This window comes from Danio aesculapii, chromosome 4 (genome assembly GCF_903798145.1).
Source record: "Danio aesculapii chromosome 4, fDanAes4.1, whole genome shotgun sequence".
In the NCBI taxonomy this organism is placed as follows: Eukaryota; Metazoa; Chordata; class Actinopteri; order Cypriniformes; family Danionidae; genus Danio; species Danio aesculapii.
In genome coordinates this window covers 41,220,294-41,245,125 of record NC_079438.1, presented here as the reverse complement: position 1 = coordinate 41,245,125, position 24,832 = coordinate 41,220,294, and the positions used below count along the sequence as shown (strand labels likewise).

General features: G+C 35.5%; 1 protein-coding gene across 5 annotated transcripts in view; it reads right to left on the bottom strand.

The window, feature by feature from the left end:
• Positions 1 to 24,832, bottom strand: part of anks1b (ankyrin repeat and sterile alpha motif domain containing 1B) — a 312,589-nt gene that overhangs the window by 146,285 nt on the left and 141,472 nt on the right. For all 5 annotated transcript variants that reach the window (XM_056455663.1, XM_056455662.1, XM_056455665.1 and 2 more), the window contains one exon: positions 3,253 to 3,439. In XM_056455663.1, coding sequence (XP_056311638.1) covers positions 3,253 to 3,439 — 187 coding nt within the window. The remainder of the gene's footprint in view (positions 1 to 3,252; positions 3,440 to 24,832) is intronic.

The window sequence follows — 24,832 nt, the reverse complement described above, 5'->3', positions numbered from 1 at the left end:
TTAAAGGTATAGCTCAGCTAAAAATGAAAATTTACTCACACTCAAGTGGTTCAAAACATTTAAGAGATTCTGCCGTTCACAAAAGGGCTATTTTGAAGAAAGCTGAAAACCTTTGATTTCCACACTAAGAAAAACAAATACTATGGAGGTCAATGGTTACAGGTTTTCAGCTTCAACCAAATATCTTGCTAAAGCGAAGAAAGAAACTCATAAAGGTTCGAAACATGTAAAGAGTGAGTGAATGATGACAGAAATGTCATTTTTGGGGGAACTATCTCTTTAAACATTTGGGACCCAGTTCGGCTGAAATATGATAACACAGACAAACCAAAAACAGGACACAATGACTACGTTTACATGGACATCAGTAATCACATTATTTGCCTTAATCTGAATAAGATAACAATATAATTAAGGTGTTTACATGAGTTGCTTTTTGAATGTTCCTTTCATGATCCTGTCTTACATGTTATAGCACATAATTCGATTAATGTCATTGCGTCTCCACACTATTTACATTTCCTTTAGTTTCATGTAATTTCAGGTGTTTCATTTTTAATTTGTCGACTTTAACCACAGTTTAGTACTTTCACTTTCATTCAGGAGCATTCCTGCATTCCGTGACAAACGAGATATTGGATGCGAGTATGAACTACTGAATGAGGGTTGTTTTAATGGAGTTTGATACCGCACACCGTATGGGGAAAAAACCTTTGCATTTCACGATGGAGGTGCCTGTGGTCCTTCACTGACTCAGAAGGTGCAGAGAATAGTGTCAAACAGCCATACAGACTTCCCTGTTGCAAAATGTAGTGAAAATCTACACGATGGTGAGTTTGATTAAGGTGTTTACTTGTCTGTACCACACATCAATACTAGCACTATAATTGGCATACTCCACATGTCTTAATTCGATCTGTTTAATTCGATTATGACTTTAATCGGATTAAATTAATCAAAAATCGCTGTTTACATGGTAGACACCTAATCAGAGTATTGTCTTAATTGTATTAAAATAGGATTATTGGTGTCCATGTAAACGCACTCAATGTCACAAGATGTGGCTATAAACAGGACAGAATGTTCATTCATAATCATAATGTTATGTTGGCCACTACAGTTCAGTGGAGGTCTCAGAAATGTGTCTCCTAGCAGCAGATCTTCATTTGATGGTTTTGTGTGATAGTGGAAGTTCTCAACTTATGAACACCATCAGACATACACAAAAGACTGACTATAAGCCACAGCAACATAAAATGTATACGTTTACCAACAATTCACTATGGTAAAGATGCTTTGATGATGCATGAAAGAACCATGTCTTTAAATAAAGTGTAACCTTCATATGAAATAATGCATAAAAGGGAATAAAACTCAATGCTTTACTGCCTCTAGATTTCATTTAACTGAATACTGTAGCAAACTGCATGTATAGGTGCAACATTTTAGAGCCATGTTTTTCCAATAAGCCTGGTTTTGGTGTGCAGCAGATATTTAAACTAAACTAAGACTAAAATTATTGGTCAAAAACTAATTTTGTTAACTGAAATAAAAGAAGAAAATTTACAATAACAGAAAAACTAAAACTAGCTATAACTAGCAACTAAAAAACTAATTTAAATACATTTATATTTATCAAAAATAATGATAAATGTGGATAGATGTGGTGGAAAATCTGACCTGCGGGTGTTTAAGAAAGTCCATACTGTAGATAGCATTTTTAAAGACAATTGAAAAAATATATACCTTCACTTGCCAAAAAAGCTAGTCTTATTTTTTCCTTGTTTAGTGTCTGTTATTATTTTATTTTTATCACTAAGAGGTTTCACAAAAGTTAACATAAGCTGTGCACTAAACTTTGCTTTAGGCCCCGTTTACGCTAATACATTTTCGCTTTAAAACGCCATTTTAAAATGAAAACAATCTACATCCACCCTGCCGTTTCTAGCATTTCTAGCATTTCATCTAGCATTTCTGAAAAGCTCTCCGTCCACACTAATGCACATCACATGACCATACACACACTCTGGCATGCACTGAAAGCTGCTTCAGCTGCTTGCATCTGAGCTCCAGGCAGTCAGCGGGAGTTTTGAGCACACCTATCCAGCTGTCCAGGCCAGTTCATCCTGAATCTGCCGCTGGATCTCATCTCTCTGTAGTTGTTAAACATGATCTACTGTATAATTCACCTTTTGTAGACCTATACCTAATGAGTCGAGTCTCAGGTAACGTATTAATTTACGTTCGGCATTACGTTTGGTATTCAAGCAAGCATTTCCTATATTCTACAAACTTATTGTACTTTATAATTTTATGATTATTTTTGGATTATTAAAATTATAGCTTACTGATTATTATATTCAGCAAAAGGAGACAGATATTTTGATTCACTGTGCATTTCCTCTGATAATTTGTATTGTGTGCATATAGCCTAATGTTTCATAATTTGCAATGAAAATGAAGGCAGGCAGTTATAAGGTTCCGTTTTGTTATAAATTTGCATACACTGAAGATGGCGGTCATATGAATATATACATGATGCCTTAACATTTTTGGTGTCTGTTATGTTTAAGTTGTTAACATAAAAATGAAAAGAGACAGTGCTTTATGTCATGTTTTCATTGTATTGTTAAGATAGCCAGTGTGAATAACGTTATAAAAGTACGCTGTTACATTTGAAGATTTACCCGACATGTCCTCGGGAATTCGTTATTAACTTGCAAAGTCTGAACTTACAAGGAAAGGATCCAAGTCTGAATTTTGTGTAGGCTACTTGATATTGAGAAAAGGCCCCAATCAGGTAGCGCGAATGTCAGCAGCCACACCTCCATTTTCAGATGTCTTCGTTTTCCCCCATCCACACTGACACGCAGCAGAAGCATTTTAAAACGAAAATGACTCCTTCAGCATTTCGAATCGCTCCATTTTTGTGTTTCAAAAACTTTGGGGTAGTGTGAACGGAAGGCGTAACCATAGCAAAAATTATGCGTTTTAAAACTAAAACATATTAGTGTAAACGGGGCTTTATTCACACCTGTTCTGTTGATTGTTATACTATATTTACTAAAGTAAAAATATAAAAACTAAACTGAAACAAACAAAACCCACAAATGAAACGAACTAAAACTAAACTGAAATAAATTAATTACCGGCAAATTAAATAAATCGTATAAAAATAACAAACTAATTTAAAAATTGCGAACCATAAACACATTGGTGTGTAACAGCCTTAAAGAAAAGACAGAGTCTTACCAGTGAGGGCGTAGTCTTCAGCTGACCCAGTTGAGCAGTTTGCAGGGCTGATTGGGGGGCTGGCAGGGGGGCTGGTGCTGAAGCTGGCGTATCCTAGTGATGAGCTGACCTCCGAGGGATCCCCGCTGTGGTTCTGCAGGGGCTTCTGGACGTCCTGGGAGGAGGACAGTGATGTACGTTGCTTTGGCTATGACAGAAAAGGGCTTAATGTTAGCATTAATAACTTACAGAGGACACTGTGATTAGCCTGTTTTATATTAGTCAAGATAATCCGGTCTCATGCAATAGACCCTTAAGTAATTCTATCTACATTTTAATGTAGAATGCACACTTCAATAAATTGAAGGTACTGAAGGCCTTTTGTGAGGCACCGCAGCTCTCTCGGAAAGCGATGATGTGCAATATAACCAATTACTGGCTGCTGGAGTCATCTAGAAGAGTGAGGTATCAAATCTCTGGACTATGAATATGAACGACAATCCATAAATGTGAGGTTCATAATTAAACTACAGATAATGAGGTGCTGCAGATCGAGTGTGGTCATGTTTGACTGAGAAATGTTCATGTTCAACAATTCACCAGAATTTTATTAAACCTATATTTGAGCAAAAAAGTTAAAGGTGCTAGGCTGTTCTAAGTGGTTGTTAAGGTGTTACTAGGCAGTTGATAAAGTGTTCTAAGAGGTTATTATGCATTTGATAGGGTGATATAAGTGGTTACTTGCTGGTTGTTAGTGTTCCTATACATTTGATATGGTGTTCTGGGTTGCTTTGCAGTTGCTTAAATATTCTGGGTGGTTGTTAGGGTATTACTATGGTGGGCAGTTGCTACGGTATTCTGCTTGGGGTATTTGCTTGGGGTTGTTAGGGTGTTCTGGGTGGTTGCCAAAAATTTCTCTGTGGTTACTACAGTGTTGTTACTGGGCAGTTGCTATGGTGCTCTGAATGCTTGTAAGGCAGAGGTACAAAGAGGTTTCTATTTGGTTGCTAGGGTATTCTGAGTGGTTGTTTGGTGGTTGTTATGGTGTTGCAAGATGGCTGCTAGGTGTTCTGGTTGTTTTTTAGGCAGTTGCTTGTTGTGTTGTTTCTAGGCATCTGAAAAAAGTGTTCTGGGTTATTACTATGCAGTTGCTAAGGTGTTGCTTAGATGTTATTAGATGGCTTCCAAGGTGTACTGAGTAACAACAAGGAGGTTTCTAGGATTTGCTAGAGTTTTGTGTGTGGTTGATTGTGTCTCGCTAGGAAAGGTTTCAGCAAGTTTGGCCATGGAGAGCCACATTTCTGCAGAGTTTTGATCTAGCTTTGATAAAACTCACCTGCCTCCTAGCTTTTCTAGTAACACTCAGATCCTTATTGGCTTGTTTAAGTGTGTCACTAGAAAGAAAGCAAAACAGGATTGTGGCTCTCCAAGATCGAAGTCCTGTGGTTGATAGTTAGGTGCTAAAGTGTTCCGAGGTTTTGCTAGGGTGTTGCAAGGTTGTTGAGCAGTTGCTTAGGTGCTAAGATGAACTATGTGGTTTATATGGAGATTCTAGAGTATTCTGCATGGTTGCTAAAACATTTCAATCACGCCATAATGTGCCAGCAAGTTTTGTTGCTACACTCTCAGAAATGAAAGTGCAAAATCTGTCACTGGGGTGGTACCTTTTCAAAAGGTACATTTTTGCTCCTAACAGGTCCCTGCAAGGTACATATTAATACCAAAAAAATACAAATGTGTACCTCACAGTAACTCAAAGGTACAAAATTAAACCTTAAAGGTACTAAGGTCCACCAGTATGATATAAAAATTGTACCTTAGGTTCCACCCCAGTGACAAATTTTGTACCTTTTTTTCTGAGAGTGTAGGGAGCAGCTACACCTTTTGGGTTTGGGTTGCTATATCAGCATGGATCATTTTCACAAGAGATGATGAAACGTTTAATGGTCATAAGCTTTTAAATCCTCAAAGGTTGTTAATATTTAGATTTTTTAAACGTTTGTACATTTTTGTATACTTCTTTCTAATGCAGCGTATTTGAGCGGGCCAGTAAATTTTACATTGTTCTCTCTTCTGGCTGCCATTATCAGTCTAACACATTTATTTTCCTTTTTCTGAAAGTTGTGATAACACTATCACTTATCTTTTGTTATTTAAATTCAAATAGATTATTTTTTTATATATATTTCCCAAAATTATGTTTAACAGAGCAAGGAAATTTTAACAGTATGTCTAATAATATGCTTTCTTCTGGAGAAAGTCTTATTTGTTTTATTTTGGCTAGAATAAAAGCATCTTTTAATTTTTGATAAATAATTTTAGGGTCAAAATTATTAGCTCCTTTAAGCAATTTTTTTTAAGATAATCTACAGAACAAACCATCCATATACAATAATTTGCCTAATTACCCTAACCTGCCTAGTTAACCTAATTAATCTATTAAAGTTATTAGAATTATTAAAACTGTTATGTTTAGAAATGTGTTGAAAAAAATCTTCTCTCTGTTAAACAGAAAATGGGAAAAAAAATAAACAGGGGGGCTAATAATTCTGACTTCAACTGTATTTGTGGTTCTCTCTTATTATGGACTTCAAGTTTACCCAACTGATGACTTCCGCTGCTGAGGAACCAAAAAATGTGAAAAGGGTCCATTTCATTACATACATTATATCTTAAATTAAAAAATATAATAATGAAGTTGCTTTTACAAGAAACAGTCACAATATTTACATGTTTTACTCAACGTTTTTGCGTACAGCAGATGGTTAAAACCCAAATGAGCAAATCCCACCCCCAGTTTATAGGATATTCTGAGGACATCCCAGGGAAAATCAAATGCCCTACGCAACAGAGTTTGTCTACAGGAGAGAAGTTTTGAAAAAGCCTGTCAGTAGGAGGTGGGATAGATGTGCGATACATATTGCTCAGTGAGAGGGAGAGCGAGACGGAGCGAGACACGCAGAGAAAACAACAAAAAGAGACGAGTATGTGCAGAGTCAAGCAGTTGTATAACCACAGGAAGCCTTACATAAGCATCATCTTCACTTCCTGTTGCATCGCAGGTGTCCAAACTGCCAAATTAATTAATTTGCATGAGAAGAATGTCTCTGATTTAAGTGACTTAATTTCACACGCAGCCATACAAACGCACACGCAATTGGCAGAAACCTGGCTCCACTTGAAAACAGAGCTGGAAGAAAAAACAGAGAGGAGAAATGGAAAGCTTTATGATTGACTTATTGTCCTTAATAATTTAAAAAATATAGCATAATATTGAGGCTCTTTAATCTCTTCCTCCTTCTTTACACATTATAATAGAGTGGTCCCTCACTATAACTTTCGTAAAGGGGGTCGCACACCAGATGTGCTGCGCATTTTAATTTCTGTCGTGTTTTGTCTGGTGCAAACAGCCAAATTGATTATTGTCATTTAGCGTGTTGTTAGAGCACAGGGCTACAATGTAGCCTGCTCACCTAATGTTTACATTTATAATATTTATATAATTTGCTAATTAATATCCTAATGTGGAACTCTGAATCTGCGTCACATTTGGGAGTCTGCTACTGTCCAACGGAGGTCACATTTCGGTCACGGACAAATACTTTGAGAGCCAAACATACTTAAAAGAACCAAAACAAAAACAGCGTTCCTGCACGGAAAGCACATTTTTAAAGCAGAATATCTGACTTCAGCATTGTTTTTCAGATAAAAAAGAATGTTCACTTAGTTCAGAATGTTCAGCATGTTTCTTAAATATCTGCAAACATATTATGGTATTTTTATGCTTTAGAAGAGTCGAAAACTTGCATGCACCATTAAGGATAGAGTCTGCTTTAGCTTTTTGGATCAGTGACTGCAGGAAAAAGAACATTATGCTGGATGCCAACATTATCGGCACAAAGGCTAAAAAGCTTTATGAACTTTTTGCTGACAGCGATGAATGTTTGCACCTGACAGATTTAGATCTTTGGTTGATTCTATAATACTGGACTTATTTTTCAATGACTTTTTTTTGAGAGTGTTTAAACAACAGAGAAAAGTGTGAGAATGTCAGTGAGGGGTTTTAAACATCTATAATAATTGTAAAAAAAAAAAAAAAAAGCGGACTGCTTGGCGGATTTCGCCTATTGACTGTGGTCAATTATGAGAGACCACTGAACATAACATTTTTTGTTGTTGTTATTTACATTCATATTTTTTTTTCCAATGTTTTAGTTTGTTTCTGCAATTTTGCTTTGCATTTCAGTCTTTTGCTTTGACTTTTTCTTCTTACTTGTGTAACTATTTTTATATCTCTTTAACTTGTATTGTTCCTTCTATTTATAATCCCTGTCTGCATTTGCATATTTGAAACAAACTGATCAATTATTCTTATCATTATTATTGTTATTATTATAAAATAACATATTTGTGACTACTAATATTTATTTATTCAGTTTAGAAACACTGTTGACAATTAACATTTTCAATATCACTTAAATGACTTCTCAAAAAATCTGCAACAATTACCATGATCTGTCAGAAAAGCTGAAAGATACAACTGAGCTAATGTGTGTATTTGACTACGCACATCTGCCACCGTTTACCTCAAATCTGCAAATGCCGGCGGTTTTCACTGTGTTGTCAAACACACCTTGTGTCAGGAACTGCTGCTGCTAATGAACCTGTTACTCGCACACACACTTGCTGTCTCTCACCATGAACTCCTAATGAATCCGTCATGGCTGACTGTAGTTAAATTAAAAAACAAAACATGCCTGTTCATCAAACACACCCACTGTCTCCTCTAATAATGTTCTACAGCAGTCACACACACACGCGCGCTCAGTCACAGATTTACCACGTATTTCTCCCCAAGGTGAAGATCACACACCTGCTTTACTTGCTTACATGTGCAATATTCATATTAGCTCACTAATACTACCTTCATTACATTGGCCCATTATTCTGTGGGTGAGTACAGAGTGAGAAATTGCACGCTAATTTATGGATTGTAATTATGATAATTAGTCTGTGGGCTCTGGGAGCGCGGGGCAATAAATGGCACTAACGCAACTGTTTCACCTCCCGGTGGGGCATTCAGCACTTTCAGGAACGCAGCACTGTCAATGCATATGCAGATCACATTGAGCTCAAATCTCAGAGCGAGCATTTATAATTAAGAAGAATCATTCGGCACTGATTGTATATGCTCATCTGGTTTGGGAAATACAATCACGTTGAGTGACACAGAGTGTTGATCTGCAGGATCTCCGGGTGATTCTCATGGCACTTGTCAAGAACGTGTTCAAGTCAAATTCACATTATGATAATGAAGAAAGAAAGTCATTCTTCTAATGTGGGAGAAATTGTTCAAATATACTGTATATGTAACAGTAATTGAAAAAATGTGTTGTAAAAAATTGTGTTTTAGTAATAATAGAATTTTTTTATTACAGTCACTATAAAAAAAAGGAAACTCTCAAAACCTAAAATATTTCACAAATTGAAGCTTTTCTGAACAGTTTATTTATTGAACCTTTTAAAAATTTAGCAGCATAAAAACAAGTCATCCTTATTTCTATAGCACTATAATTATGTAGATTGTGTATAAACAGCTTTACATAAAATTGAAAATATGTTCTGAAAGCAAATTGTGTTTAGTGTTTATATAAATACAGATTTTTTTATTGCAATCAAACATTTTCAAACTCATTAAGTCTGAAATGACCTACAGTACAAATGTAAGCTTTTCTGAAGATCTCTTTTCTGAAGTTTTTTATAGCATTTTGTGTCATATGAAAAATAAATAAAGTCGCTTTTATTTTTATAGCGTTTTTGCAATGTAGATTGTATCAATCCAAGTGTTAAAAGTACTTTGAAAAGTAACTTTCCCCAACACTGGTCATAATACACACACTTGTAAATGTAGTACTGACTGACTTTACACACACCAAACAACACTCCTACAGTAAGTACCTTTCTCAGATGTAGGCTTAACTGATGTTCTGATCATTTAATATGTGACATGCACATATTCAAAAAGTCAGTCAGTGACTTGCACATATTCACAAAGTCAGTCAGTACTTAACATGTAACTACATTTACAAGTGTGGTGTATTATGACCAGTGTTGGGGAAAGTTACTTTTGAAAGTAGTGCATTACAATATTGAGTTACTCCCCCAGAAAAGTACTAATTGCGTTACCTTGTTACTTTTTATAGAAAGTAATGCGCTATATTACTTTTGAGTTACTTTTGCTTTACTTTTCCTTACCGGCTGCGGTTTGATCTCTTTCAGAACTTGCAGGTATTTTTTCACCTTTTTTAGAGAAGCTCTGCCTATATAGAGAACCACCTATATAACCTACACCTTCATTTTTCTTTACAAAATGTAGGATAAAATTAGCCCAAAGCTATACATGCTGTATATACAGATTATTGAAAGCATGTAAAGTAACGTGTGTGCTACTTTTGTATGTTTTGTGTTATTGGTTAAGTAAATTCTCAGTCCATTGAGATAAAGATTGCAATAAGCCTAGGAGTACTAACATGAAATAAATTATTAAGGCAAAAACTGACTAAAAGTACTGACTGGCAAAAACGTTTAAACCTTTAAAATGTTTAATAACAAAATGAACAGTAAGATGATAAAAAAGAAATCCCCAAATCAAAATAAATCTTTGAGCTTTAAATATTGAATAAATTGCATCACATGGTCTTAACAAAATGTGTGAATCGTTCCCAAAAGAGAAAAAAAATTACTATATTGCAAAACGTAGTCGCTTCTAACATTAGACAGTGGCTGCATCTCCTCAACAATAAAAGCAAAAACCTTTTTTTTTTAGTTTAGTCAAATTGATTTTGATTTTTGAAATTGGTTTTACCTCGAGAACGTGAACTGATGTCAATCATAGCTGTAGGGTGAAGCGCTTCACATCTAGTTTTGTTTGTTTTTTATTTCAATGAAGTGTTTCTTGCAGTTGTCAAGAGTTTTACTTCTACACTTAACAACAATCCACTTCTTTTCTTCGATGAGTTCAAAATAACAAGAATCCATTGGCAAAAATGAAAGTCTCCAGCCTGCCATTGTTTCTGTATTGGTCTGTAGTGATGACGGATGATTCGTGAATGAATCGTAGTTTTAACCAGATCTTCTAAGTGAACCGGTCAAGCCAGTTCATTAAATTGAACGGAGTTGTCGTGAAATAGTTTGCGTCTTCAGTAAGTACTAACATACCAGATACCCCCTCTGACTCAAAATAAACCCACATCACAGTTAGTCAGTAAGTAGATTCAGTTAGTAGAACAATACACAGACTCATCTGCTGTGAAAAAAGAGACCTGATGATGATGATAAGTGCGAGCCGACTGTTCCCTCGCAGCACTCTCTCTCATTGAGTGTGTGATTCAACCTAAGGTAATTTTTATTCCGCAAAATGTTTTGTAAAAGCATCTCGCGTTACATGTTTTAATAGTAACTCAAATAATATTACTTATTTGTAAAAGTAATGTGTTATATTACTCGTTACTTTGGAAAATTTGTTACGTAATATATTACTTTAACTCGCGTTACTTATAACGCTTTATCCACAACGCTGATTACGACATACTGTATCAGAAAGATATGGTAAACTTTTCCTATTGTGGGAATATACAGCAACTGACATGACAATTGGGTGGACAAGGAACCAAAACTTTGCTACTTATCATTCCTTTGGTCAGCTTTTGAAAATTTTCTTGGACCCGCAAGCTGAAAAGAGGTAATATTATGCTTTTTAGAAACTTCTCACTGAAACTTTTCTCTGTTTGGATGAAAAAGATCTGCAAAGTTACAACGCACAAAGTCTAACACATCACAATATCCTGAATTTAAATGCTTTCTGACTATAAAATTCTCTTTTTGCACACTAGCTGATGGTCACAGGTTATGGATGTGAATTTTAAAATGTACCAATGATTCACTTGAGAATGTGGCCTGTTTTGAAGGCTGACTATAGTGCCATAAGCGGTTTATTCATCCTGATAAAGATACGGATTGAGTTGCTGTAACGCTGTATCAACATTCCTCCCGCTCGCCCTCTAAACACAAACACTTTCACTCACTTCAATACAACCACCATCACCATGACGACAGAGGCAAAGCTGCAAGAACACGGAGCACCGCAATAACAACAACATTACCAAATATAGACTTCCTGTTGCTAAAATAAGCAGAAAGGAACAAGCTCAGCAAAGAGGGACGAGCTGCCTTTCATTACAAAAGCAGAAATCACACACTGCAGGGATTTACAACACCTTATATCCTTAAATGATCCTTAAACCTGCAACACCAGAAGAAATCATGTGGAATTAAGAAAAGGTTCAACCGAAATGACATTTCTGCTTCACTTAATGTACTAGAATGGAAGGACGTTTATGAAACTCTTTTGCAAATGCACATTAAAAGAGTGCATAATAAAAATTTGAAGCATAATCATTTGATTATGAAATGATTCTTGATGCACTACAATGTCTTTTTTCTTCCATTTCTTTTATAATGAATGATACATTTATTATTTAACAATATTGTTATTTGTTTTTTTCATCTTTGCTAGTACATTAAGAACAAAGAAGCAATTAACAAATAAAGTATAATAATGTATAAAATTATTTATTAATATAATCACTGCAGAATGAGACTTTAATATTTTGCAATTTTAATTTTCTGTATTCCTGAATTCAAAAGAGTATATATATATATATATATATATATATATATATATATAATATATATATATATATATATATATATATATATATATATATATATATTTACACAGGGCTTGACATTAATATCCGCCAACCCGTCAAATGCAGGTAGATTTCAGCTGTGGCGGATTCGACAAACACTCTCACTAGTCACTTTGGCTGGTTGAAAATAATTTTCAAATTGTAGTTTTCTTAAAAGCAGAGTTCAACAATAAGGATGGCCCAATGTGCATGCAAATGCGCTCTTTGAATCAAGAAGCAGCATGACTGACGGAAATAATTGTGTTCGCTCAAGCAAAAGATAGCAGGTGAAAACTGAATGAGAGGATGATCACTGGCACTAACAGCTGATGTGATGCGCGCTACTGTTTAAAACGCTTGCGTGCTCCTGTTTCCTTGCGTGAAGCAACCCTGCCTAGAAACACACCTGATGTGACCGGTTCTCTTTCAAACAAACTAGACAAAAAGTTATGCTAATGCACCTACAGACTTGCTGCTTTCAAGAGCTCCAGATGTGTCTTTTTGTAAGCAGCACCGGTTGCTTTTGCTTTAATCATTCTTTGAACATTCTTTATTAATTAGCCTAATGTTAACCGTGTTAACCGATGTTTTTCACCTGGTTTCTTTTGCTTACAGTTATTTTGTTAATATGGTTAATTATCATTTTTTACAGTACCATTGCTTTGATGGAAGATTAACTTCGCATTTATGTGTAGTTAAGTGGTGATTTGAGAGACCTTTAGCCAGGACAGACTACTGTGCATAGTTTTAGATAAATGACAATAATAGTTTTTGGTCAGAGATAAATTTGGTAAATCCTTAATTTTGAGCTCTAAAAGTCATGTGAAAAAAAAAACTAATAGCAATATGACACGATGAGACCCAGCCCAATTTACTAATGTTCATTAAGCAAGCTCATACACAACACACAAAAAGTGAAATAAATTAGGAGGCATGTGGACATAACACAAAATCTAAATTAACTAATTTTAAAATGTCAACATCATATTTATGCACATAAAATATATTTTCCCAACTACAAAATTGTGAGAATGCTGAGTGGCTAGTAATGTTTGATATATATATATATGTGTGTGTGTGTGTGTGTGTGTGTGTGTGTGTGTGTGTGTGTGTGTGTGTGTGTGTGTGTGTGTGTGTGTGTGTGTGTTTTCAGCACATTTCTGCACATAATAGTTTTAATAACTAATTTCTAATAACTGATTTATTTTATCTTTGCCATGATGACAGTAAATAATATTTGACTAGATATTTTTCAAGACACTTCTATAGAGGTTAAAGTGACATTTAAAGGCTTAACTAGGTTAATAAGGTTAACTAAGCAGGTTAGGGTAATTAGGCAAGTTATTGTATAATGATGGTTTGTTCTGTAGACTATCGAAAAAATATATAGCTTAAAAAGGCTAATAATTTTGACCTTAAAATGGTTTTTAAAACATTAAAAACTGATTTTATTCAAGCCAAAATAAAACAAATATGACTTTTACCAGAAGAAAAAAATATTATCAGACACACTGTGTAAATTGACTTGCTCTGTTAAACATCATTTGGGGAATATTTAGAAAAAGAAAAAAAAATCTAATGGGGGCTAATAATTCTGACTTCAACTAGGTGTGTGTGTGTGTGTGTGTGTGTGTGTGTATATATATATACATATATATATATATATATATATATATATATACACACATATATATATATATACACACACATATATATATATATATATATATATATATATATATATATATATATATATATATATATATATATATATATTTATATATATATATATATATATATACACATATATATATATATATATATATATATATATATATATATATATATATTTATATATATATATATATATATATATATATATATATATATATATATATATATATATATATATATATATATATATATATAACTGTATTACATACAGATTGATATATTTCAAGTGTTTATTTCTTTTCATTTTGATGATTACGGCTTACAGCTAATGTAACCCCAAGATTCAGTATCTCAGAAAATGTAAATATATTTGATGGCTAATAAAAAAAAAAGATTTTTAACACAGAATTGTTGGACTTCTGAACATGTACAGCACTCAATACTTGGTCTAGGCTATGCTTTTGCACAAACTTCAACAAACTTCAGCAATGTGACATGGCATGCGGTGATCAGTCTGTGGCACTGCTGAGGTGTGATGAAGCCCAGGTTGCTCAGAAAAAGGTCTTCCCCATAAAACCCCACAGATTCTGTCCATACTCCAAAAAGTACTAATACCTGGTTTAAGGACCATGGTATCCCTGTACTCGATTGAGCCACCCTCAAACACAACCAACCAAAAACACACAGAGAATCTGTAAGATATTGTAAAGAAGATGGGAGAAATCACACCCAGAGAAGGGTTTTACGTGTTCAAACTCTTAATTAGTCCAACATTACTGTCTTAAAAATGCTTTTCTATTGACCATAAGTAATATTCTAATTTGCTGAGATACAGACTTTTAAGGTTCTCATTAGCTGTAAGCCATAATCATCCAAATTAAAAGAAATAACACTTGAAATATATCAATCTGTGAGTAATAAATCTATAAAATATATGAGCTTCCCTTTTCTAATAGAATTACTGAAATGAATCCACTATTTGATGACGTTTTACTTTATTGAGATGCACCTGTACTTTAATCTATTAAAAACTTCTAGCTGACAAATGGGTGAAACTGTTTGAAGAGCAGTGGCCAAAGATAAACAATTACAATGATAATTAATAAGTATTTTACTGCACAGTGACACCTAAATAGAGTATGTTAACCAGCCATCAAATTATTCTTGTTTAAACACTTCTAACAAGAATGTTTGGCATTTAAACAACTGTATGACATAATAGGCAGTATATTCAGTCAATATTTAACAGCATATACTTTAATTGTATTAAAAAGAGCTCCATTGCTTTTCTGCTAAACATCTTTTATGTTGCACTGAAGAAAGTAAGTAAACAAACAAAACTATGCTTTTAAAAAGCCAGTAAAAGAGAAAAGATAAGGGGTAAATATTCAAGGAAGAAAAGGTAACAAAACTTGTGCTTCATGCTGAGTTTGTTTGTATCGTGCATGAAGAACTACATGATATTAGCATCATTAGCATGACAAACTGAAAACTCACGGTGCTGAGGGCATGAAATATGTAATCTGCATCATTTAAGCTCGTCACCATTTCATCAGTGCTACAGTTTAATCGCCAGAGGGATTCTCAACATCCAGCTGAGCGCATGAAATTATCTTTTATTCCTGTGCTGCTGTTAAAGAAAATATGCAGAATATGTTATAACCACCGGGCTTCAAGAGCCCAAGGGAACATTTCAACACAAGACGCATCGCACAAGGTCACTGATGAGTGTGTGTGTGTGTGTGTGAGGGGGCTACACTCGGTTTCAGTTCACTCACAGTGCAAACACATTGCCAATTAAACACATCTTCATTTAAACTACTGTATACACCCACACACACACTTGAAAGGTTGCTAAAAAAGCAACATAAAAAGGACACACGATGGATTCTTGACTTTCTACAACCAACCATTCCAGTGACTGTAAGCAGGTAATGTTCATGGCTCCACTAATGCATCAAAATTCATTTCCGATTTTTTTCCCCATTTCACAATAGTTGTGAAGGAAAATTAGCATGTCGGTGGCTGTAACATTGTGATTCCAGTAACAAGCAATTTGTCTGTCCACACCAGAAGCTTCATGTTTATTTCTATAGCGCTTTTATAATGTAGATTGTGTCAAAGCAGCTTAACATTGAAGTTCTAGTAAATGAAACTGTGTCAGTCCAGTTTTCAGAGTTAAAGTTCAGTTCAGTCTGGTTTAATTTTTACTGCTCAAAAGTCCAAACAAATCTATGCGATGCACAGCTTCACAAGTCCCAAACCAAGCAAGCCAGTGGTGACAGTGCTTCAGGAGAGAAACATTTAAATACCAGACATTCAGAAGTACAGATTAATGCCCTGCACTCCCAACAAAATAGACAGTTTTTTATCTAACTAATGAATGTTAAACCTCATTAACAAGTAATTAAAATTAATAAAAGTACATGCAAAGTGACTGATGTTGTTGGTTTGCACTGGGACCCAGTTCTATCGTTTATATTAAACTGTATTTTTGCTTTTTTGTTTCAAGATCTGGGGTACGTACCTATTTGCTTGTGTTTTCAGTTGTCAATAAATGCCACAACCTGTTTTTTAGGGTGTACTCACACTAGGCACAGATGCTTTGAACCGTGGCCAAGCGTGCTTGTCCCCCCTCACTTCTCCCCCAACAACCAGCACTCACACTGCAATTTACCTTCCGAGCCGGAGCACGCTTACGTCATCGATGATGCGACTGTTCAATTTAACAGGAAGTGAAGCGCTCTCACTCAGCACAGTGGACATTGCTTTAGTTATATCGTTTTGTATTATTTTAGTCATTTGAGATGCAGTGACACGCAGTCAGATCTTTTGCTGAACAGATCCCTCACTTTTGACGCTCATAAATAATCAAAAAAGTCCTTGTGCTGTAGGTATTAGGAGGTTTGCTGAAGGTGCAACTGTCGTGCAGCAAGGGGTTTGCATCTTTGATAAACTACGACAGTTTGCGTTCATTGAGCAGTAAATGATTAATAAACCCATATGAAACAGTTCCTTAACAGTGGCATTGCGTCTTCAGTTTCGGGCTCAGGCGCACTTTGCATTCACACTACAAGCTTACCGCGCCAAAGCCCAAGTGAACTGCGCTCTGGCACAACTCTACCAACTGGGCCAGGGCCGGCCAACTGAACTCCGCATGGGCCTGATTCGGAGCACTCACACTTGTCAAATAAACTGGGAAACGTGTTAGGGCATGGTTCGGATAGCCTATAGTGTGAGTGCACCCTTAAACTCACACTGGTAACATTTAACACTGAATAAAGCACATAATCAGTATCTGAGGTGATCATTGACATTGCCCTGATTACACCAGAATATAAAATGCGTTCTTCACAAGTATTTTCTCTAATAGTCCGAACGCACATGGGGGAAAAAGTGTTCAACAGCCGCTAAACATGACCTGCTCTGCACTGCTGTGCTCATTCATAAACCCATCAGCTTGAGAGGTGAATCTATACTGTTGTTGATAATCTTAGATTTCATATTAAAAGTGACAAAAATGTTTGCGTTCATGTGCACACAAGAGAGAGCGACCGGTAAAAACAAATGCTGAATTAAAACTTTAAAATTCTGAATCAATATTGGAGTTCCTTTTGCATGCGGGATGAAGGTTCACACCATGGCTGAAGTATTTCTTTGGACGGGTAATGTTCTGCTTTAAAACTCTTAAGTCACACAAAGCTTATAGATTTTGTTGCTTTTATGAGTGGGTTATATGTACAGAAGTGTTGTTCAGCCACTGAAAACAATTTTTAATTTCATAAGGGAACTTTTACAGATTCAATAATGTAAGATTTTTATCTAGTTTAATAACAAAACATATGTACTGTAAATAGTGCTATTCCCCCTAGCCTGCTTTACTGAGCTGAAGTTGGTTTTATATTCACATTGGTTCATTTTTGAACAATGACAACCTGTGGCGAGCACCCAATAATGTTTACCATGCTACTTTGAATATTCGATCTGAAATAGCATGAAAGTCTTAGTAATAAGTGTATTAAGTGTAATAAGTGTATGCAGTAGTAGCTTTAGGACAAAGCGCGTGATAGAGTGATCCATCCTTGCATGTATGAAATATTGCACATTAAGTTTTGCTTGCTGCACAACTGAAAGCGAGCTAGATATAAAACAGCTTTTCATTCGGAATTGTTTTTAACTGGCGAAAGACATGAACTAGTGGGTTGTCTACTGTCATCTTTAAGGTGCGTGTTCATGTTATCAGAAGGCGTGGCTTTGAACAGCAGGGGTGGGACTGTGTTTGCCAGATCACCTTTAATCATTTTCTTTAGCAAAAATATCATCAGCCTATAGATTTGTTAACTTAAAACTCATGTGTCTGAAATCACATGCTTACCTGCTATATTGTATGTGAAAAACAGCATGTGAACTGAGAACTAATACCTCAGAATTAATAGCACTCGAAAAACAGTAGACGAGAAGAAGTGCCAGAATGACTTACTACTCCTGGTGAGATTCTGATGTGAGTATACAATGGATACTTTACTATCACATAAGGCCAGAGGAGAAAGTTATGAATGGGAGAAAATCGACACAACTGACGCAGGTAGGTCATGTGATAATGATAAACAACAGATGTACAAAATTTGTTCATGTACTCATATTCATACTATATATACATACTTATCTAAAAGTTCAATTGAGATGTACTGTAGTACGTACTTAAGTAGTCTGTGATTTTGGACACAGCCATAGGCTTCTCGAGAGAGGAACAGTTTTACAAAAATAATACTTGGGTTGATGGGAAAAGCTGTCATTTCACAATAGCTTTTATCTACATTTAGAAAATATCTCAACCGTAGGTGTGTAGGCATGTAAGTGTGTGCAAATTCAGCCCAATGGCTGCACTTCACATCAACAGGCTTTTTGACAGCTTTGAGTATCTCTCTCTCTGTCTCATCAGAGCATGATGTTCTGTTTTCTACTAAAAGACTGATGTCTTCCTACCACATTTGTTTTTTTTTTTCAGTAATGTCTGTCATTAAAATAGACAAAAGCGATGCAGACGCTTAGCCAGAACATGAACACTGTCAGTCGTAAGCCTTTGAAAATCATATTTCAAACAGTGCAAGAACTTCTCCCAGCTCAAAGACTTGCATAAGTGCACCACTTCTCTGTATAACAAAACATCTACTGTAGAAACAATTGACAATATTATTATATATTCAATATGTTACACTTTTAAATAGTACAATTTTAAGTTACTTTTGCTATCAAATTTACTGAGGCATAAGCATAAAATAATTGCAATTTTATTACTGTCACCTTACAGCAAGAAGGTCGCTGGTTCGAGTCCTGGCTGGACCAGTTGTCATTTCTGTGTAGAGTTTGCATGTTCTATCCGTGTTCACGTTGGTTTCCTCCGAGTGCTTTGGTTTCCCCCACAGTCCAAAGACATGCTTAAAAATCCCACAGGATGAGTTTAATCAGAGAGTAAAGCTGCACATAGTCTCCTGTGATGGTTAGGTTTAGGGGTAGGGTGGGGTGAGGTCATTACAATATACGGTTTGGACAGTATAAAATGAATGGAAACCTATGTAATGTACCCACTTTTCACAAAAACAAACGTGTGTGTGTGAGTGTGTGTGTGTGTGTGTGTGTGTGTGTGTGTGTGTGTGTGTGTGTGTGTGTGTGTGTGTGTGTGTGTGTATGGATGTTTCCCAGTATTGGGATGTGGCTGGAAAGACATCTACTGCTGTTGAAAAAATATAAAGGAATGTGAGAAAATCCAGTCCAGGGGTCTCGCCTGGTCTCTCTCAAAAAGGCAAAGGATCGCAGGAGTTATCAAACCCTCACTTGGAAGACATAGAAAACACAGGAGACTCAGGAACGACATGGGGTGTAGACAATGCATAACGTAGAATACCGGATGACCAACTAACTGAACACAAGGACTTAAACACAAGGGATATTATTAGAACTGATTACATAAAGGGGAGAAACACATGTGAAAGCCTACCGGAGTTTCTTACAAGTCTGCAAGTTTTATCACAAGTCTGTGATGAGTCTAATTTGAGACGGAGTCATCCTGTTTATTATGTGTTTTAGGAGGGGGCAGTGTTTGTGGGTGGAGACATAGAAAACAGACATGATTAGTTTTAGTTGAAGATCTTGTTTTAGGGCCTTGAATAGATCCTGAGGTTTCACCTGCCCTGGCCAGTGCTCAGGAAGCTAGAGGTTTTTAATGTTTCTCACACCCTAGCTAGAGTTTTGAATTCCTTCATTCATTTTCTTTTCGGCTTAGTTCCTTTATTAATCAAGGGTTGCCACAGCAGAATGAACCGCCAACTTATCCAGCATATGTTTTACGCAGCGGATGCTCTTTCAGCTGCAACCCATCACTGGGAAACAACTATACACACTCATTCACACACATACACTATGGACAATTTTAGCATACCCAATTCACCTATACCACATGTCTTTGGACGTGCGGGGGAAACCGGAGCTCCCGGAGGAAACTCACGCAAACAAAGGGAGAACATGCAAACTCCACACGAAAACGCCAACTGACCCAGCCGAGGCTCGAACCAGCGACCTTCTTGCTGTGAGGCGACAGCGCTACCCACTGCGTCTCCCAGAGTTTTTAATTAAATGAGCTAATTAAAAAATAAAGAATATACATTTTCAGTTATATATAGATTATTGTTCATTTGAAACTAGATTATATAAATGTTTATTTCCAGGCTGCGTAAAACATATGCCAGAACAGTTGGTGGTTCATTCCTTTGTGGTGACCTTTGAAACATTAAGCTGAAGAAAAATGAATGAATGAATAATTATCATTTAGTAACTATACTAGAATCTATTAGATAACATTATTTACCATCATTTTGTAGTATATTTGGTTAAATAAATTGCAATAATCAAAAGCAAATAATCATTACCAATTATGTCACCTTTTTTTTTTTTTAAATAAACCCTTACATTTTGCAAATACAAATAAACATCTATTCTTATACCAAATGCTTTTTAGAGTAGAAACATGTTAAACTAACTGGTGCTCTATATTTTATTCTTATCTCCTCCATCAAACAAGTTGAACACAGATCCCGCTATCAAGCATTCTCCAGGACGTTGCACTCTCAGAAAGGCCAGTGAGATTATCAGAACAATTTACAGCTAAATTAATTACAGCTGGGCTTCAGCACAGAGCCACAAACACACACACACACACGCACACACACACGCACACACGCACACACACACACACACACACACACACGCACACACGCACACACGCACACACGAAAGCATCTAGACATCTGTGCCTGTGGACCTGTTAAAACAGATGTTGAAGATAAAGAAAAAAGGGGCCTCCTGTGGTCATTTACACTCAAATCCGATTAGGGAAACACTCAACAGGTTAGCCTTCTGTCGGGCTGATCTGAATATCACAAATATTCACCGTTTTTCAAAGCAGCCATGACAAGTTTGTATTTTGATATGCTTTTCAAAACATCCAAAGTAAAAAAGCACATACTTCATACTAAGGTCATTTAGTCTTTAGCTCAGCAGTATTACAGTGGTTGTGTTCATGTGTGTGTGTGTGTGTGTGTGTGTGTGAGTGTCTGAATATAGATGATAAAGCATCAAGAGGATTTTCTGTGCCCACTACAGCTCAAGAGACCCTACTGTCCACATTCACACACAAAGGAGCACATTTCATTGTGTCATCCTGCTTTTCTGCAAAGGTTAATTACATTTTTTTACAAATTTAATTACGCATTGTGCTCTGCCGGGCCGATGCAGATCAAGAATGTATTCTTTACTGGAAAGCCTTGTTAAACTGAGATTAAATCAAGTTAAACAATTGTTGCACTGTCCAAAATCCAATGCTGTCATTTTATAAGAATGCTCCACAGCTCTGTTCCAAGATCTACAGTAGCAAGCTCTCAATAATACTGCTTACATACACAGCTACTCTTTAACACATAAAAACAGGAAGTGATCAGAATTCAAAATTATGTGAATTTTAATGCTTAATATGAGAGAGTTTCAAAGCATAGCAACGTTATGTTGTCTTGCTTAGGAAAGAATGTTAGGTATTAAGAAAAGAAAAGAAAGAAAAAGATGTATTTTCACTGTCTGCTTAAACCTATTAGGTTCTTGAACAGAGGTAATGTATATATCTGATAGAATAGAATAGAATAGAATAGAATAGAATAGAATAGAATAGAATAGAATAGAATAGAATAGAATAGAATGCATATTCTGACAGCATGGCAATAAAATATGTTTTGGAACAGATTTAGGAACAGAATAGAATAGAACAGCTACAGTATTATGACAGTATGCCACACTAAGCTGTTTTTGGAACTGATTTTAGAATAGAATAGAATAGAATAGAATAGAATAGAATAGAATAGAATAGAATAGAATAGAATAGAATAGATATCATGACAGCATGCCACAGTAAGCTGTCTTGGAACAGATCTTAAAATAGAACAGAATAGAATAGAATAGACAGAGCAGAACAAAACAGAACAGAACAAATTAGAATAGAAAAGATATTATGACAGCATGGCAATAAAAGATGTTTTGGAACAGATTTAAGAACAGAATAGAATAGAACAGCTATTATGAAAGTATGCCACACTAAGCTGTTTTTGGAACCGATTTTAGAATAGAATAGAATAGAATAGAATAGATCCTAAAATAGGATAAGATAGGATAGAATAGAACAAAACAGATAGAATGACAGCATGCCACAATAAGCTGTCTTGGAACAGATCTTAAAATAGAATAGAATAGAATAGAATAGAATAGAATAGAATAGAATAGAATAGAATAGAATAGAATAGATATCATGACAGCATGCCACAATAAGCTGTCTTGGAACAGATCTTAAAATAGGATATGATGAATGGCATATTTATGAATATATGAATGGCACAAAAAAAGCTGTTTTTGGAGCAGATCTTAGAATAGAATAGAATAGAATAGAATAGAATAGAATAGAATAGAATAGAATAGAATAGAATAGAATAGAATCGATATTATGATGGCATAGCACAAAAAAGCTGTTTTGGAACAGATCTTAGAATAGAATAAAATAGAATAGATATTATGACAGCATGGCAGAAAAAAGCTGTTTTTGGAACAGATCTTAGAATAGAATAGAATAGAATAGAATAGAATAGAATAGAATAGAATAGAATAGAAACATTATGTATGACAACATGGCGTAAAAATCTTTCTTGAAACAGATCCTAGAATAGAAAAGAATAGAACAGAATACTTTCATTATGACATGATGTGACAAAAAAGCTGTCTTGAATAGAATAGAACGGAATAGAATAGACAACATTTTCCACATTAGCACATGGAGCTGACTGAAGCAGTTTGCAGTATGCAAAGTCACGACAGAAGCAGTGTCATTTTAAATGAAAGAGAAGGTCTCACTGGAGTGACCCGAGGTTAAGTGTCTTGCTGAATGATGACAGCTCAAACACCAGTTCTAGCAGAGTTTGAACCTACAACCTTACATTTACAGCCCACGTCATTAACCACTAGGTTATGCCTTCTTATGAATGCCCACTTCATCAGTGGTACCTTATGCTGAGATTTAAATGCAGCTAGAAGCAAATGCTCCCTCATCAGTCTTTTCCTGAGGGAAATAGAGATGCACCTGGATGGGCTGTAGAGCTTATGATTACCAGACGTGACTAGACTCTTTTGCACTTGTGCATCAAGCAAATGAGGAGCTGGATCGGCCCATCAGTGTGCGCCTCTGATGGCAGTCCACTTCACTGATCATGAGTGCTGTGTGATGATTTACAGACACTGCTAAAACAGACTGCTGTCTCATGCACGCAACAGTTTGATGCACTAAATCTCACCAGGTCATGCAACAGGCTTTTTAGTGGAAAATATGATGTCTTTTGCTACACAGCTTCTTTTAATTAATCCTTGTGCATCCATTAAAATAGTTACACAGGTCCAAAAAAGGATAAAAATGTCTGTCATTTTATGTCAGCATATAAAAGCATTCATTTTTCTTTTTTTTTTCTACAGCATGTCTTTTAAATTACAGATTGTATACATAATGACAGATATTTTTTATTTTACCATATATTATAATAAATTACAGTATATGGTATATGATTACAATCGTTTACATGATCAGAAACAACAATAATTTAAATGTAGTATTATTTCTTGTGTAGTAAAAAAAACCTCAAAAGCATAAAACCTTCTTATTATATACATACAAAACAATCTTGGACGTTCAATCTCCAAAAAATAGAAATAGTTGCATAATTTTAATTTATTTAGCCTGCAGTGCTCAAAAGCGGAAAACGAAGGACATTATTATTTTCTCCACAGGCCACAAGATTGTCTGACTTTATGCTTAAATGGCACTGAAATGTTTTATAGCTTTCAGTTGAGACATTTGAAACAAAAAAGAACAATAAAATAAATAATGAATTACCAAAAATGTATGTTTTTGCATTAACACAGTCAATTATTAAATAAAATAAATGTTCATAGGGATGCACAACGTTTTTTGACTGGATAGTTGTAAATTATCCCATTTTTATTTGTTTATTATTTCGTTTGTAGAGAGAGTCGATTTAAAAAGCGCGAGTCATGTGACCGGTTCACCACCGCTAAAGGATGCACTGCACTTAACAGCACTAAAGCACAGTGTGAAGTAGGGCAAAAAGTGAAATGAATCTTTAGGAAAGCGTCATGTGTCTGACTGGGACATTGTGGAGTTTGCTGTAGGAGTCAGTGGGGGAGAACATGCACAGTTGTGTCTCTTTTTATTCCTGCAGGCGCTCAGCACGCAAGCAGCACGGCCAGCGCAGATAAATGAGGGATTGTGGTCGACTGAAAAGAGGACAAACATGACTCTGATAGGATGCACTGAGAACTCTGGCAGGGACAAAAAAGGGCCCATTCACACTCTACTAAGTGAATAAGTCACAAACAGAGAGAGCAGGAAATCAACTGAGAGAAAAAAAGACTTATCAGGAGAAAAACATACTTCATAGCCAGGGATGCCATGGTTCTAGGGATGGGAAGGTTCCATTAAAAAAAGACATTTTAAAAAGTGCACATCGCATACAAGTCAACATTTAAATCATGATGCATTACCTGTAACTTATTTGCATCAGTAAAAAAATTATTCA